Source organism: Musa acuminata, chromosome BXJ3-7 (genome assembly GCF_036884655.1).
Source record: "Musa acuminata AAA Group cultivar baxijiao chromosome BXJ3-7, Cavendish_Baxijiao_AAA, whole genome shotgun sequence".
NCBI lineage: Eukaryota > Viridiplantae > Streptophyta > Magnoliopsida > Zingiberales > Musaceae > Musa > Musa acuminata.
The window spans coordinates 45937-64412 of NC_088355.1; the positions used below are offsets into that span (position 1 = coordinate 45937).

Genomic DNA, 18476 nt, shown 5'->3' on the forward strand with positions numbered 1-18476 from the left:
TTCCTCTTTCCCTGCCATAGCTGCAGCTGCCACAGCCGCAGCTACTTCTTTCCCTTCTCCTCTTCCTTCTCCTTCCTTTCTTCTTCTTCTCTTCTTCTCCTTCCTCCCCTTCTTCTTCCCGGCGTCACACACACCCTCTCCTCTGTTTCCTCTGCAGGGAACAGAGGTATCACAACCTCTTCTCCTGCTTCCTCTTCCTCTTCTCTTCCTCTTCTTCTTCTTCTCCTCTTCGAACGCCCCACACCTCTCCTCTGTTTCCACCTGCAGGAAACAGAGGCGCTGCAGCCCTAGCTGCTGCCACCTCTCGCTCCTCTCCCTCTTCCCTCTCTTTTCCCTCTTCCTCTCATTCTCTTCTTCTCCTCTTCCCTTTTCCTCCCCAACGCCACACACCTCCTCGGTGCAGCCTTGCCGCAGCTATCTTCTTCTTCTTCTTCTTCTCCTTCCTCCCCTTCTTCTTCCCGGCGTCACACACACCCTCTCCTCTGTTTCCTCTGCAGGGAACAGAGGTATCACAACCTCTTCTCCTGCTTCCCCTTCTCCTTCTCTTCCTCTTCTTCTTCTTCTGCTCTTCTCCTACCCGACACCCCACACGTCTCCTCTGTTTCCACCTGCAGGAAACAGAGGTGCTGCAGCCCTAGCTGCTGCCACCTCTCGCTCCACTCCGTCTTCCCTCTCTTTTCCCTCTTCTTCTCCTTCTCTTCTTCTCCTCTTCCCTTTTCCTCCCCAAGGCCACACACCTCCTCGCTGCAGCCTTGCTGCAGCTATCCTCCTCTCTTCTTCTTCTTCTTCCCTTTTCATCCTCAATGCCCCACACATCCTCTCCTCTGTTTCCACCTGCGGGAAACAGAGGTGCTGCAGCCCTAGCTGCTGCAGCTGCCTCTCTTTCTCCTCTCCATCTTCCCTCTCTTCTACTTCTTCTTTTCTTCTCTTCTCCCTCTTCTTCCTCTCTTCTTTTCCCTCTTCTTCTCTTCTCCCTCTACTTCTCTTCTTCTTCTTCCCACGCCCCACCGCTTCGAGAAACAGAGAGAGCGTGGGAGGCAGTGGGATAAAACCGAAGTTTTCGGTTTTCTTTATTTTCTTCTTTTTACAACTTAACAGTTTAGTCCTTGAAATTTTCATATTTACATATAGGTCCTCCGATTTATAAATAAATCTTTATTAATAAGTTTCAAAAGTGAGGGATATTACACGAAGGCTTCAAGCCCATCAAAAACGCCTGCATGATTAAAGAGGGTTGAGCGTCCGGGAATCCTCGGATTTCAATGGCGAAACGTGCCACAAGCTGAGAGAGCAACTCGTCTTCTCGTTGAGATAATGCAAGCAGGGTGGCCATGGAAGGCCTTGGTCGCACATTAGCAAGGAAGTTTTGCTCGAACTCCCTAGCGAGCTAGTCGAAGGATGAGACTGAAGACTGGCGCAATCGGCTGAACCACGCTAGTGTCGGTCCCCTGTGGGTCGTCGGGAATGCTCGGCACATCTGTGCATCGGGGGTGCTATAAAGGGCCATCTGAGCTTGAAATGCAGAGACATACTCTATAGGATCAGAGTCGCCGTCGTACGTCTCCAATGCCGGCAGCCTGAAGTTAAGGGGTACCGGCTTGTCCTGTACTTACAGAGTAAAAGGGGATCCGCCCAAATCGCCTTCGTTGGACTCGATCCGTGATTTTCGGAACTCGTGCTGGAACTCGTCCAGACGTTGGTTGACCCGGGTCAGTTGGACCCTGAACAAGTCGTCCGTCGAGTCAGACGATATAGTGTCAGGCTCGGAGCGGAGCGGTGTGATTCGGCAGGGTGCGGGTGTGCTCCGCTCGGGCGGACCTCTCGGGTTTGTCGTTTGCGCTCGGGCTTCTCTCGTCCCGACGTGCTCCTTGCTCGGCCTTTGTCGGGTCGGGTCAGTCGGGGGAGCTGCTAGCCGCACGATCTGGGGAATGAGTGGAACGAGTGTCTGCGTCATCCCTGCCTTTGCTTGCACTTGCTTGGTAAGGCTGAGGAACGCCTCGAGTGACACGGCCGAGGGTCCTATGGCAAGTCCGGGGGCCGACAACCCCGGATCGTTGAACAGGCGCCAGTAGCGATCTGGCATCGAGGCCGGGATCCCCCATCCCTGAGGGCAGGGAGGGACTAATCTCCAGGCCCGAGGGAGGGGTGATCGGTCGGTGGTTCTCCCTTGGGGAGAGCTCCTACGGGATACTCTTGCGACATTGCCCTCCTTCTAGCGCCGAAATGTTGGTAAACAAATATGTCGCGGTTGGTGAGTCAGCATGGCCTGGTCCACAGGTCAATGTCGGGAGTCTCGTGTCGGCTGAGCTGGATGCCGAGGTCGACCGGGCCCTCACGACGGGTTCTTGATCAGTGTCTCTCGGTCCGGGTGTCGGTTGATGGCTCGCCTTGGGGACATCGGTCGGCGACTTCCAAGGTTGGGACGCTCGAGGGTCGTGGGTGGTCGCTTTCCTACAAAAATGACCGTCGTCGGGTGATTCCCGACTTTGGCCCCTCCGACGAGCAAGTCAGTGGTGAGTTGAATCGTTTCTTTCTCTCTCTTTTGTCGGATGCCGACCATGGGCTTTTATACTATTGTATGAGGGTCGGTTGCACGCTGATCCTCGAGGGATGAGAAGGCACTTCTGACCGGCCGCCATCTCGGGACGCACGGAGCGGCGTCAGACGTCGTCGCCCGAGTTCCCGGGACGGGACATGTCGAACAGCGTCTCGGTACAGATTCTGACTTGGCGTGTGGGGGTGTTCCCCTTGCTGATTCTCGGGTTGGCGTGGTGGTATGCGGGTCGAACAGCGCCTTGGTACGGATTCTGACCTGGCGTGTGGCATCGGCTGTGACGTGTCTTTGGCCCAAAATATGCCTTGTCAACAACCATTATCTTTTTGTCCTTCCTTTATTTAAGCTGTAGGATTAAAGACATTTTATGATCATAGACTATTGTGACCATCAATTACTGCATAAAATATTTGCTGCCATTGAACCAATATACTGAACAATGTCTTCAGATGTTTAATCCTCACATCCTTACAGTAGAATTTTTATCATTTTAGCTTCTTCAAACAAAAGAAAGAGACATGATGGTTCTTAGTTTTACCTTTAATAGTTCTGTCAAAAAAAGCAAATAAAAGAGACAATGTCATTTCATCTGCTGCTAATCACTATTGCTAGTTGACGATAGAGATTGATTCTTCATTTAGGTAACCTCTAGAGTTGAGGCTGAATGACAATGTCATCGTGTTAGATGGTTTATTTAACAAAATCAATAATGTTTTTTCTTCGTTTTTGCATCATCAGTATTTTGACATTTTATTTTCTTCCGGAGTTATTTCACTGGGTTCCATAATTGATGTGTTTATCCAAGATGTTTCTGTACCTATAGAAGTAATATTGTAAGGAATAATAACTAAGAACAATATAATATCTATAACAAGGACTTGCTATATCATACTGTCATTTTTCACTGTTTTGGGGATTATCTGGCCTCTTCTGTCTTTGGTATCTTGTGCTCTTGTAAATTCTTTACATATGGGTACCTATAGTGCTGAAATGTACAACTTCATAGTAATAATTATGTGACTATATGTTGTCAAATAGAACAAATCACATTTCCAGCATGTTTCTTTTTTAGTTCATCCTTTTATACAGTTGCAGTTTTCTTGCCGATTTGCTATGTTCTTGAATTTTTTATTTTGTGTGCAGGTATAACTGCAAACCATATATTTTGCGTAACTTATCTGAACTTGGTTTTCGAGAGCCTACACCTATTCAGAGGCAGGCTATTCCAGTACTCCTTTCTGTATGCCCTAAATTTTGCTTCTCTCTCTTTCCTTCCCCCAATCTCTCTCTCTGTCTATCTTATATTTAACTTTAGAAAATTTACTCTTTTACTGCTGAACTAATTTCTCTATGCTGTTACAATATTATCGTTATCTGAATAGTTCAGGGCTAACATATCAGGGTTTTACATATTTCAGAAAAGGGACTGCTTTGCATGTGCACCAACTGGTTCTGGCAAGACATTGGCGTTTTTATGTCCAATGCTTATGAAGATTAAGGTATCATTATTATACATGGACTACCATCTTGTCAGTCTTATACTTTGCATTAGTTTTAGTTTTTCTTACTGTTATTAGCCAGGGTTAAAGAATGGCGTACAAGCTGTTGTTCTCTGCCCTACTAGAGAATTAGCTGCTCAAACTGCTAGAGAGTGCAAGAAGCTGGCTACGGGGAGGAAATTTTACATCAAGTTAATGACTAAGGAGCTCTCCAGATGTGGTGATTTTGAAAAAATGCCCTGTGATATAATCATATCCACTCCTCTCCGGTTGGACTTAGCTATTTGCAAAAGGAAGCTTGACTTGAGTTGGTATGAACTAAAAAAACTTTGTATGTATAGATCACTTAGTGTTGTGTTTCAAATCACATAAATTAGAGTCTGCTCTTCTTCTGGGCCTATTAAAATTGATTATGAAGCTCAGATCACAACCAGATTTTGATGGTGAGAAATATTTATGTAATTATATGTTTTTTGTCATCATGCCAACACTCACCTCTTTGAACATGAGGATATTCTTATCTGTTTATTCTTAATGGCTTCTCATTTGTCTGTATATGCATTATTCTTTCTGTGTTTTATTTGCTTACATGATGTAGGCCTACCGCCATGCCAGTGACCTTTATGGTGTTGTGTTACCACGCATCAACCATGCTCATGCCTCCATGTGGTAGCATGCACCAGTATATATATGCCATGGATGCACTTATATGCATGGGAAGCAGAATTATGCTTCTCTGTTTCATGCTAAAATTGAGCTGATGTAATACAAAATTAGCTGGTACTTAGCAAATAGTGTTGTACTTTAGGCTTGGTTAAAAGAAAATGTATTGGGAGTTTAGAGTAATTGAATAGGACTGTTGTGAGAATACAATAGCATGTATAAAATATTAAGATCTCTATCGAATGTTGTTAGACCATTTCTAACATCCTGCACCTGATTTAGACCATTTCTTTTTTAATCACAATATGCAAATTCAAGTTTGTGAAGTCCTTATCTTACAGGGATTAGAAATGGCACATGGAAGTAAGGTTCGTAATTTCGTTTCATACTAGAGTATCGAGCTCAACTCGATTTGGTACGGTACGAGTATACCAAGCAGTACGTTTTGGCATATCGCTTGGTGTGTATGTGTGTGTGTGTGTATATATATAAAAAATAAAAAAATAAAAAAAGGGGCGACATCGCCTCATTTCTTTTGCCCGCGTGGGAAGAGGAAACGTTGCCTCGTTTCGCCTCGAGGTTTCTTGTCCCCGTGAAAAAAAGGGTGGCATCGTCAAGGCAACGTCGCCTTGTTTCTTCTGCTCAGTTTCTTCTCCTCGTGCTATCACAGATTTAGCTAGAATTGCCTAAGTCGTGAGGCACCCTTGCGAACGCGTATGTCGCAAGGGCACCTCATGACTTAGGCAATCTTAGCTAAGTCCGACAAGTTGGCGCGAGGGTGCTTCGCGACTTAGGCAACTTAAACTAAGCTCGCGTCTTGGCCGCAAGGGTGCCTCACGACTTAGGCAATTCTAGCTAAGTCCGTGACATTGTGGTATCAGAGCGGGCAAGCAATTCGAGCAAGCAGCGAAGGAACTTCGCAATTTTGCCATGCCAAAGCATCGTGGCGAATCAAGCATAGCGGGGCAAGCCAGACCTTTGCCCCAAGCAGTTGCAAGTGCAAACTCACTCTCATGTCGTTGGAGTCGTTTTGGAGAATCGTGGCAGCGAACATGATGAGTGAGAAATTGGCTACTCTCTGCGAGCGGAGGAGGCGTAATCTGGAGCGCCAACCAAGAAGAAGAGCCATAAGGAGAGACTCATTGCGGCGGAAACTCGCTTGGACATTCTTGAAGCAAGATTAGAGGAACTCTACCAAGGCCAACGAAGGCTTCTTGGGGTAGAGAGCTCGCAAGAAGAAGTTTAATCCCGAATTGACAAGGTCGAGGCCCTAGTCGATCGGCTGTCGGACGACACCAAAGACTCCGTGCAACATCTGCAGGAAGTCGTGGTAGAACTCACTTCTAGGGTGACTATGCTCACAAGGGCACTGAATGCGAGAGGAAGCAACACCCGTGTTGCACCGACAAAACATGAGGGCACTCAAGCCGTATTGTTATGGAGGTGCCAGAGATGTTAAAGTGCTCGAGAATTTCCTATTCGACATGGAACAATACTTTCGAGCTAGAAGGCCTGATTCTGAAGAAACCAAAGTTTCGATAGCAACCATATATTTAAATGAGGATGTAAAACTTTGGTGGCAAACCCGTTTGGAGGAGATCCAACAAGGTCGATGTCCGGTGGCCACATGGGAGGACTTAAAGCGAGAGTTGAGAACTCAGTTTCTACCTGAGAACACAGAGTTCGTCGCAAGGAGGAAACTAAGACTACTCCGCCAAAGTACTTTCATTCGAGACTACATGAAGCAATTTTCTGCACTAATGCTGGACATACAGGATATGTCCGAGAAGGATAAGCTATTCAGCTTTCTTGATGGTTTGAAGCCATGCGCCCAACAAGAACTGCATCAAAGGAATGTCACCGATGTGATCGGGGCAATTGCTGTCACAAAAAGACTCACCGACTTTGTTTCCTCTGAGGACCCGAGAAAAAGGAAACAATCTTCAGGAAATCGCCCTCTAAAATATTCTCGTGGGATGGAGCCCGGGTGCGAATAGAGGAAGAAGGGTTCCCACAAAGGGCCAAACTCAAAAGGCAAGGCTCCAAAACCTGTCGGATACTTCTTGTGCGAAGGGTCGCACATGGTGAGAGAGTGCCCACAGAAGCAAGCACTAAATGCCTTAATAGCTTCTATTCATCACCTCAAATCAGACAAGGGCAAGGCTATCGCTCTTACTTCGAGTAGCTCAGAATCCAGCAGCGACGATGAGGAGTCACAAGGACCCTGAATGGGAGCAATGCGTTTGTTGAACGCTATGCGGGGTCAAGTGAGGGAGAACATGAAGGCAAGGCCACAAAAAGCAAGAAGTAGCGAGCTGATGTACGTAGACATTAAACTCAATGGCCAAACGACCCGTGCAATGGTGGACACGGGCGCTACTCACAACTTTATTGTCGATCGAGAAGCAAAGCGACTTGGACTGATCTTCGAAAAGAACCCAAGTCGAATGAAGGCGGTGAACTCGGAGGCCAAGCGAATCTCCGAGTTGGCAAAGGGAGTTCCCATCAAGATTGGAACATGGAGCGGGAGCACAAACATGATGGCGGTGCCACTGGACGACTTCCAAGTGATTCTTAGAATGGAATTCTTGCACGCGACGAAGTTGGTGCCGATGCAGTTCCTAAACTCCCTATGTATGATGGGAGGTGACAACCCCTATGTGGTTCCCGTCTCTCGGAGGGGAACCAGGGAACCCCAATAGATATCGGCATTACAACTAAAGAAAGGGGTACGAAAAGGCAAATTAACGTTTGTGGCTGTTATAAAACTAGAGCCACTCGATGAGAAGGCCATTCATAAACCTACTGTGGTGGCGAATGTCCTGAAGGCCATTGATATGAGGCGTGGATCATCATATCAAGCTGGAGCTAGGAGTGAAGCCTCCAGCGAGACCACCTTACCACATGCCCCCTCCATAGTTGGTAAAGCTCAGAAAGCAGTTAGGCGAATTGCTAAGCGGTGGTCTAATCCGCAGTTCTAAAGCATCATTCGGAGCTCCAATTCTCTTCCAAAAGAAACAAGATGGGAGCCTCCGACTATGTGTTGATTATCGAGCCCTCAATAAAGTGATGGTGAAGAACAAGTATCTCATCCCGCTCATCGTGGACTTGTTCGACCAATTGGGCAAAGTCAAGTAGTTTTCAAAACATGACCTCCGGTCGGGGTATTGGCAGGTGCACATTGCTGAAGGCGACGAAGTGAAGACTACCTGTGTGACCAAGTATGGAGCGTTTGACTTCTTGGTGATGCCTTTCAGCTTAACCAATGCTCCAACCACATTCTGCACTCTTATGAACCAACTATTCAAAGAATATTTGGATAAATTCGTGGTCGTCTACTTGGACGATATCGCCGTCTACAGCCAAATGCTCGAGGAGCATGTTGAGCACCTTTGGACAATTTTCAAGGTTCTCAGGGAGAACACTTTTTTCGTGAAAAGGGAGAACTGCTACTTTGCTCAACTAGAGATCTTATTCTTGGGGCATCGAATCGGTGATGGCTCCATTCAAATGAACAAATCGAATGTGCAAGCTATTACGAAATAGCGAACTCCAAAGAAGGTGCTAGAGCTGGGATCCTTCCTTGGTTTCGTCAACTACTATCGACGCTTCATAGCGGGGTATTCGAAGCGTGCAACTCCACTGATGGAGTTGCTGAAGGAGAAGCCTTGGAGGTGGTCTGATAAAATGTGAAGCTACGTTCCAAGATCTGAAGGCTACTGTGTTGGAAGAACTGGTGCTCAAATTGTTAGACTATAGGGAGCCCTTCGAAGTCCATACAGATGCTTCAGACTTCGTTATCGGGGGAGTACTCCTGCAGGAGGGTCATCCGGTGGCCTACAAGAGCCATAAGCTCAACGAGACCGAGCAGCGGTATTAGGTGCACGAGAAGGAAATGACAGCGGTGGTCCACTGTCTATGAGTTTGGCGACACTATCTTCTTGGATCGTAATTTGTGCTAAGGACAGACAACATCGTTTTGAGCTATTTCCAAACTCAAAAGAAACTCTCCTCAAAGCAAGCACGATGGTAGGACTTCCTGGCTGAGTTTGATATGGCAATGGAGTATAAGCCCGGAACGGCAATTGTCGTGGTCGATCCATTGAGTCGGAAAGTGGAGCGTGTGAATGTCGTATAATTAGAGGGCAGAGGCTAAACAAGTTAGTTGCACTCCAAATTTCTTTCCAGGATCAAGGATGGATTGTACAGTGATCCCCAAGCAGTAACCCTGATGCAGCTCATCAAAGAAGGCAAGGCACGACGATTTTAGGTCCAGGAGGGACTCGTTTACACAAAAGGGAGTAGGGTCTATGTCCTTCAAGTGGACAATTTAAGGTGTGAGCTCTTAAGAGAGTGTCACAATTCCTTTTGGGCTGGACATCCGGGCATTCACAGAACCTTGGCTCTCATGGAGAGGGTCTTCTACTGGTCGAAGATGGGGACTGATGTGGAGGAATATGTTCGAACGTGCCTCACTTGCCAACATGATAAGGTGGACCAACGGAAGCTGGTGGGACTTTTGGAGCCGTTGCCCATACCAGAAAAGTCATGGGAGAGCACTTCCTTGAACTTCATATCAAGCTTGTCGGCAGTAGGGGGACTTGGATCGGTACTCGTGGTGGTCGATCGATTTTCAAAGTATGCAACTTTCCTTGCTGCACCCCTACACTGTTCAGCAGAGGAGGCGGCCAAGCTGATGATGAAGAATGTGGTGAAGTATTGGGAAGTCCCGCACAATATCATTAGTGATCGAGACGCTCGGTTCCTGGGACGATTCTGGACCGAGTTATTCAAATTGTTGGGGTCTAAGTTATACTTCTTCATAAGTCTCCCACCTAGACTGATAGCCAACCCGAAAAGATAAACTCACTCTTGGAGCAATATCTTCGACACTACGTGAGTGCCTACCAACGAGTTTGGGTGAAGCTGTTGGACATAGCGCAGTTCTCCTACAAACTTGCAGCGGAGCTCTGTATCTAACAAGAGCCCCTTCGAGATCATTACAGAACAACCGTCGGCTCCTCACACCTTGGCTATCGGATATACTAGGAGTAGTCCGTCAGCATATCACTTTGTAAAAGAATGGCACCGAAATGCAGATATTACACGGGCTTACTTGGAGAATGCAGTCAAAAAGGTGAAGAAGTGGGCCGACTTGGGAAGGCGACCATAGGAGTTCAAAGTCAGCGATTTGGTGTTGGTGAAGCTCCAACTAGCATCACTCCAATTCTTTAGGAACAAAGTACACAAAGGATTGGTGCGCAAGTATGAATGGCCCTCTCCAATTATCAGTAGGGTGGGCAACGTCTCCTACAGGTTGCAGCTGCCCGCGTGGCTCAAAATTCAAAATGTTTTTCACGCCAGTAACTTGAAAGCCTACCACACAGATTCGTAAGATGCTTCCCGAAGTGTTCCAACTCGGCTACCCCTCACCAGAGCCTCCTACGAGAAGCAAGTTGAAACCATTTTGGCGAATCACAAGATAAAGCCACCCAATGGAGCTGAGCAGACCGAGTACTTGGTGAAGTGGCAAAAGCTTCCCCAAACTGAAGCTAGTTGGGAGCCCGAAGACGCCCTACGACATGAAGAAGCAATCATCAACAATTACCAACAAGCGTCAACGAGGGCGTCGACAATTTAAGTGGGGGAGAATGTCACTAACGATCGTCGCGCACCCGCAACAACTTCGTTCAACGAACCGTTCCTTGCTTTTGCATGCTTGTACCGAGACATGGCAGTATGTTTTGCCTTAGTTTTATGTGTTTTTGCTTGTAAAAATGCATGTTCGAACAGGTTGCAACGTTGCAATGCGATCGCTCGCCGCGCCAAGCCGAACTGCTCAAAACAAATCCGTTTTCGCGTGCCACGGCTTGTTTTCTGCAAGCCGCAGCTGCGCGCGAAATGTCAGCCATCTCAGCACCTTGGAACCCCCCGAGTGGCACAAGGCTGAATGGGGCTTCGGTACATTGTCGAGCATTGAAAAACTCTTTACAAGTTCGCACGTTAACTTGAAGGGAACTTGCTTTCGTGCCTGGCACTCGGTGAGCAGTTGTTTGTAAACTTGCAACTGTTCGTTCTACCTACCTTCTGAAGTCCTTATTTTCCTCCTTTCTCTCTTTTCTCCTATGCACACAAGGTACTTGCTGAATTGCTTATAAAGCTTACCTCTTTGCGAGATGTCGGGACTTGTCCGTCGCTCGTTTTCAATCTAATCAACTTTTTATTTTACAGATCCTTCGGGACCTGTACGAGGTTGCAACTAGGTTGACCCTTTGTGGACACGTATGTCGCAAGGGTGCCTTATGACTTGCGCAATCCCAGCTAAGTCCGAGAAGTTGGCGTAACGGTGCTTCGTGACTTAGGCAACTCAAGCTATGTTCGCGTCTTGGTCGCAAGGGTATCTCACGACTTAGGCAATTCTAGCTTTGTCCGTGACAGCACGGATGAGGAGAAGTCGCCGACAACGCTGAGGCCTCATCGCCTAAGATGAGGAGGCGATATCTTATCTGTGGCGTCCGACGAGAGAGGGTGGCGACAGATCGAGATTGTCGAGGGAGAGCAACGTTGGATCTCCAGGTTCTTCCTTTTCTTCCCCCTCTTCTTCCTTCTCCCTCAGCTAATATCGCCCGATAACAGGCGGCGACGGTCAAAATCAATCGTCACCAATCGATTTCGTGTGGTAACAGGATGGAAACAGTCCCAATTAACGGTACCGCCCGGTAGTAGGCGGTCCGCGCATCGGTCTGCTGGCGGACTGATACGTATCGCCTGGTACGAGCGGTATCATTTGAAATTAAACTCCTTGCATGGAAGTATTATAGATATTATAAACACATAAATATGTTGTCATATTGAGTTTGTATCCATAGCATTCAGCATTTTATGTAATAAGTGGTGTATAAAGTGCAAGAATTTTTATTAATGGTCCTGCATATCTCATTTAGTATTTGCTTTGTGCAGGGTTAAATATCTTGTCTTGGATGAAGCTGATAAGCTTTTCGAGCTAGGTTTTGTAGAACAAATTGATTCTGTGGTCAAAGCCTGTTCAAAAACTACTGTAGTACGTACACTGTTCAGTGCGACTTTGCCTGAAACTGTTGAAAAACTTGCAAGCACAGTTATGGTTGATGCAGTTCGAATCATCATTGGTAGAAAGTATGCATGTAGAATAGTATTTACACTATGAACTTCCCAGTTTCTTATTCAGATGATACATCTCTAACAGAACAACTTTTGACAGAAATTCTGCCTCCGAGATGATTAAGCAAAAGCTTGTTTTTGCTGGTAGTGAAAAAGGGAAATTGCTTGCTATTCGTCAAAGCTTTTCGGAGGTACAACTGATATCTTTATATAGCACATTAAATCCATATGATTAATCAAATATGCCTGTCTGTCAAGCAGAACAGGAATGATATCTTATTCCTTTTTAATGATGGATATCCTTTCTATATTATGAATATAAATATGTCAGTGTAGTGCACTAATACAATTGAAATTGTTTAAACAGCAGTTCGAGGCTCCCTAATAATATTGTTATTAGTAGCAATTTAGATTTATTTAACAATTTTTAAAACATTGAGCACTCTCTTTTTCTCATACAGCAATTCATTTAAACTTTGATTCACTGAACTTCACTGTGGTTACTCAAAAATAGTATATGATGCGCTTGGGCTTCTTTGCTTGATTCAGAGTTGTTCTTTTTTTCTGCTGGATTACTAGCTAAGGTTTGACTAACATCTCTGTAATTTTTACCAATAGAGTCTGAATCCTCCAGTGCTAGTGTTTGTTCAAAGCAAAGAAAGAGCGAAGGAACTTTACAAGGAATTAACATTTGATGACATAAAAGTTGATGTTATTCATGCAGACCTTTCCCAGCAGCAGGTTAGCATTTGTGCAGTTGATTGTTAAGAAAACTGGCTAATTGACTTTTGTGGATCTTTTCTTCAGAACATTAGAAAAATTGCTTATTGCAACACTCAGATTTTGGTTGAACAGTCATCTTAATTTAACATTTACAATTGTCCTTCATACACATCATTTCCCTAATCATAACTTTTCTTTTATTGTTATAGCGAGAAGATGCAGTTGATAACTTCAGATCGGGCAAGACATGGGTTCTGATAGCAACTGATGTTGTTTCTCGGGGTATGGATTTTAAGGGGATCAACTGTGTGATCAACTATGATTTTCCTGAATCAGCTGCAGCATATATTCATAGAATTGGTATGCAGCTAAACTTTTTCCTTACTAGTTGTAGTATAACCTTTTTGTAATCAGCAAATTGTTTTGGCTTCATGCTTGAAAATTTATCTGGCTTCTCTAAATGGACCAGCACGGTTCCGATCCATGCCAGCATACTGACACATGGTATGCTGGAATATATTGTGGTACTAATCTTCTGGGGTAGCGAGGACTAGGTTAATGCTCAGACCAGTAAATATTGGCCGGTATGGTCCGATCTTGGCAAAATTGAGTTCTATAATATGAAGAGTAATATTTTCAATTGATGCTAATAATCAACCATCCTGCAGAGAGAGGGAGAGGGTCAATAGTAGAGGTAAGGTTTGGGACTAGCATACCAGGTCATGCAAACTCAGGTTGGGAATGGATCCTAATACAGAAGGCAATGCAGATTCAGAACTTTGGATTAGGATTGGATGTTATCATCTTGATGAGAATAAACAGATGAATAAAGTTAAGTCTTACCAATAAGCAAATACGAATTCATGATTGGATGACACGTTTATGAACCTTAAAATAATAGTACCATGCCCAAAATTCAATTAACTTTTGCATCTTCTACCTAGTTTCTACTGTTGATGATCTTTATGCAGATGCACACTCAGGCTTCATGCCTTGTGATTGTCTTTCCAGATTCTAATGCTTTTCTTTTCCCAATCTTATGCTTTTCTAAAATTTGTCTATCCAGATTCTAAAGCTCTTCTTTTCCCAATCTTATGCCTTGTGTTCTTCTACCTAGTTTCTCCTATTGTTCTAAGTTTATAGTATCTTCTTTCTCAATCTTCAGGTCGATCTGGACGAGCTGGAAGACCCGGAGAAGCTGTAACATTCTTCACTGAAGAGGATAAGCCTTTTCTGAGGAACATAGCCAATGTGATGGCAGCATCCGGCTGTGAGGTTCTTTCCTGGATTCTAGCTTTGCCTAAGCTCAGAAAAAGAAAGCACCGACCACAGAGAGACTCGATATCAACCATTCCCGATGACAGTGCCTAGTAAAAGAAATGCTGCAGTATGTTCTAAAGCATCAGGTTCATTGCTCCCATCCTTCCGGAGGTTGGATTTCAATCTATTCACACGTGACTTGGTTAATCTTCTGTTTGTAAAATCTGATTGACAGTGTTGTTTATTACAGAGTCTACTGCTGTAGTTTTCATCAGCATTTTGACCCTTCAATGCCAACACTGAGTTTGCGGACGAAGATTGCGATTCAGGGAAACAGGCTTCAAACAGGACTGATAAAAATGTTTATATGTACTTCATAACTTAAGATTTTTAAGATCGTGTTTTGAGTTAGAACATTGAGCTAAGAAGTGTAACAGAAGGAAGAAAAGCAGTGCTTTAATTAGCTTTAATTAGGCACTTGGGTGTGGCAACGAGGCTCGAGCTTCTTGTGTGTGGACCAAGTGGTGTGCTTCAATGGGGCGTCGTTTGAGCGCTTACTCAAACCCAAGCATTGGGCACTTCGGACAAGCATCCGGTTCAAATAAATGAATCGAACTAGACTTAAAAAGTTTTGTTTGGTTCAATAACCCTTTTTCTTACTCGTAAAAACCATTCTTCACACCCGCATGACCTCGAGCCAACTTTAGCATTGCCAAACGTGGCCACTTTTTCTATTGTTGCCTCAATCGTAGTTTTCTTCTGTCACTTAGTGTATAGTTCCTTTACGTTGCCAAACGTGGCTTGCTTACCTCTCCTCTGGCGTTGCTACTTACCTCTCCTCCAGTGTCGTTGCTTCTTGTTCCAAAGGCGGAGATCGCTTAGTCACCTCTCGCCCTCACAAGAATCTTGCCTATACTGTCGTGGTGGTCATCGTTCTCGCAATTGCTCGTTCTCGCATCTTGCTCGAGCGAGAAGAGCTGCTATCGCCATCCTTGTCGCATAGCCATCATTGCCTTCCTGCGGCAGCAGGAACGATTACAGTTCTTGCAACTTCCATCTGCAGTCGCTTCCCTCTACCACAGCAATTTCTCTGCTACAGCAATTTTTACTACCGCGGCAAGCTTCAGCAACTGTAACAACTGTAGAGTTTTCCATCTAATCGCTACAGATTTTTTTCACCTAATCGCTACAGATATCTCGAGCTAATCACTACGGATTTCTCGTGCATCGCTACAGCCTCCTCTGAAGTGCGTCGCAACCTCCTCTGCAGTGTGTCGCTACAGCCTCCTCTGTAGTTCATCGTTGCAGCTTCCTCGCTCATCACTGCAACTTTCTCGCTCATCACTACAACTTCCTCGCTCATCGCTGTAGCCTCCTCTATAGTGCATCGTTGTAGCCTCCTCAGCAGCGCATCAATCTGCCTCCCTCCTATATCTTTACATCTTCTGTAAAGATCGCTTAAACCGCCACAAAATGTCTGGGATGTCTTCATTTTCTTCTTCTGATATTCCTATTACTGTTTCTGTAGTGACTGTGAACACTTCTCCTACAAGGCTTATCTCCATCAATGCTGCCACGTTAATCCCTTTCAAGTTACCAAAGGGTGGCAACTATGCATCCTGGCCAACATAATTTTCTAATCTCTTATTTGGATACGACTTGCTCAGCTACATTAACGGCTCCTTCAGTTGTCCGCCAGCCATGATCAATATTCTCGGAGAACCCAGTCCTATACCAAATCCGGCTCACAAATTTTGGCTGCGTCAGGATCGTCTCATCCTCCGCTATTCAAACCTCAATTGTTGGATCCGTCGCTCCATTGATTTCTACATATGTGACTGCTGCCGATGCATGGTGTAAACTGTAAATAACCTTGGCGAATCATTCGTATACTCGCAAGCTCAATCTTCTATCCAAGCTGATGGTGACCAAACAAGAGGAAAGTACTATCACTGATTATCTACAAAATATCAACGTTATTATCGATGACTTGGCTTTGATAGATCATTCCCTATGTGATGAGGAGATCATCATTCATACCTTAAATGGTCTTGGAGATGACTACAAGGAATTGGCAGCTGCAATTCGGGCACGCGACTCGCTAATCTCCTTTGAAGAACTCTATGACAAGTTGACTGACTATAAGATGTATTTAAAGTGTGCGGATAAACTGCCCGAACCATCTATCACAGCTCAAGTCAGTTATAAGTATAAGAGAAAGAACACCCAATACCCTCCGAACATCACTAAAGGTACTCTTGATCCTATGAGTCCTATGCAACACCCCTCTTATCCCTCTAATCATAATTTCTCACAAAGTGGCAACTCCAATACTCGTCCGCCTTGGCATCCTGCCCCTTCAAGCCAACAACGATAGGTTGTCTGCCAATTGTGTGTTAAAGTCGGACACTCCGCTAAAGTTTATCAGTCTTGACCCCGTCTTCTTGCTCCATCACACTGGCCTCAAGTAAATCTCCTCACTTCTCCGACAACTAGCCAGCCCAACTGGATTGTGGACCCTAGAGCCTCCCATCACATCACCTCTGATCTTCAGAATTTGTCTCTTCACAATCCCTAGGGTGGCGATGAAGATATCATCATCAGTGACGGTAAAAGCCTTCCTATAACTCATATTGGTTCCACAACGCTTACTTCTGATACTACCACATTTACACTCGATAATGTCTTATGCGCCCCTAATATTAAACGCAACCTCATTTATATTTCTTAATTTTATAAAAATAATAATACTTCAATTGATTTTTTTCTTGATTTCTTTCTTGTTAAGGACTTGAGCATGGGGGCATTCTTAGTTCAGGGCCTGAATAGAGGCAACATTTATGAATGGCCGTCAGCTCCACAAATAACCCAACCCACTATTCATTCTTCTGTTGCGGCTCCACATGTGTGGCATCGTCGTCTTGGTCATCCCTCATCCCTTATTCAGCAAAAATTACTTTCTCATTTCTCTCTTCCTATTTTTAAATCATATAGTTCTATATCGCATTGTGATGCATGTCTCAGTAATAAAAGTCATCGATAACCATTTGGCTCATCTTTCATTTTCACCTCTAAACCATTTGAAATTATTTATACTGATGTTTGGGGCCCTGCCCCTATCCTGTCTTTTGATAAATTTAGATTTTATGTCATTTTTGTAGATCACTTCACTAAGTACACATAGTTATATCCTCTTCACCATAAATCTGACGTTTCAACCATCTTTCCCACTTTTCGAAAGTTGATCGAAAATCACTTTCAATCTACCATCAAAATGGTTTACTCTGATGTTGGTGATGAATATCAAGCCCTAACTTCCTATCTCTCAGCTTGTGGTTTCCAACACCTTAAGTCTCGCCCGCATACTCCTCAACTTGTTGGCTCCACCGAATGCAAACATCGGCATATAGTGGAAACTGGGCTCACACTTCTCCATCAAGCTTCCATGCTTTCAAACTTTTGGACGGCAACCTTTCAAACTGTCGTCTACCTTATAAATAGCATGCCTACGCTAGTCCTACAATACCAGTCCCTCTTTGACACACTATTTCACAAACCCCCAAACCTTCATAAACTTAGAGTATTTGATTGTCCATGTTATTCATGGTTGCGTCCCTATGCCTCTCACAAATTAACATCACGATCTAATCCTTGCAATTTTATAAGTTACTCTCTTAAACATAATGCTTTCCGCTGCTATAATCTCCACGCTCAAAATTTTTATATCGTGTCATGTTATTTTTTTTTAGTATGTCTTTCCTTTTCATAACCATACCTCTCCTACCATGCAGACCACCTCATTAACTATTTCTCATTGAGGTATACCTCCGATCCAACCGGATGAGCCTCCCATAACATCATCCAGTTCCTCCTCTCATGATCCACATTATTCCACTCCTCCGGTTCAGCAATTACCCATTCCTACTCCACTTCTCTCTTCTCCGACTATTGGGGTGCTTGGTTCAGGATCACAACTGTTATCTTTACCTCCTTCTCGGCCAAGTGACCCTAACGTACCTCACTTGACCCGCCCTGTGTCAATGACTCTCAACCCCTTCTTCCAACAACACAGTCTCACGGTCCCATAGTCTCCAACCACCCTATGACCACACGCTCTAAAAGTGGTATTTTCAAACCGCATCAGGTCCTTAATCTTCATGGTATCGTGAATTCCTCATCCACCACCGTTGAACCCACCACCTTCACTCAAGCCCAAAAATTTTCGCATTGGCGTACCACCATGTGTGAGGAATATAATGCCCTCCTCCATAACTCAATATGGGATCTAGTACTCTTTCATTATATATAAAACATCATTGGGTGTAAGTGGGTTTTTTGAGTTAAGCGGAACCTCGATGGCTCTATTGCCCGATATAAGGCACGCCTCGTCACCAAAGGGTTTCATCAAAGACCTGGAGTTGATTTCACTAAGACATTTAGTCTCGTTGTTAAGCCCACTACAATCAGACTTATCTTGAGTCTCGCCACCACTAAGGGTTGGCAATTACGCCAATTGGACATTAATAATGTCTTTTTACAAGGGACTCTAACTGAAGATGTTTTTCTAACTTAAGATTTTTAAGATCATGTTTTGAGTTAGAACATTGAGCTAAGAAGTGTAACAGAAGGAAGAAAAG

At 44.7% G+C, this 18476-nt stretch overlaps 1 protein-coding gene across 3 annotated transcripts in view; it reads left to right on the plus strand.

Moving 5' to 3' along the window:
* The window catches only part of LOC135642399 (DEAD-box ATP-dependent RNA helicase 57-like), a 47821-nt gene extending 33471 nt beyond the window's left edge, over nucleotides 1-14350 (plus strand). For 2 of the 3 annotated variants that reach the window (XR_010497964.1, XR_010497965.1), the window contains exons 5-13: nucleotides 3698-3794; nucleotides 3973-4053; nucleotides 4132-4364; nucleotides 11677-11871; nucleotides 11957-12047; nucleotides 12475-12597; nucleotides 12789-12939; nucleotides 13745-14010; nucleotides 14090-14330. Coding sequence is in view for 1 of the 3 variants with exons in the window: in XM_065158526.1 (XP_065014598.1) it covers nucleotides 3698-3794; nucleotides 3973-4053; nucleotides 4132-4364; nucleotides 11677-11871; nucleotides 11957-12047; nucleotides 12475-12597; nucleotides 12789-12939; nucleotides 13745-13950 (1177 nt within the window). In the remaining 2 variants the exon portion in view is untranslated. Of the gene's footprint in view, nucleotides 1-3697; nucleotides 3795-3972; nucleotides 4054-4131; nucleotides 4365-11676; nucleotides 11872-11956; nucleotides 12048-12474; nucleotides 12598-12788; nucleotides 12940-13744; nucleotides 14011-14089 lie in introns of all 3 variants that reach the window. The other variant, XM_065158526.1, reaches the window with a different exon arrangement.
* Nucleotides 14351-18476: the final 4126 nt, after the last annotated feature.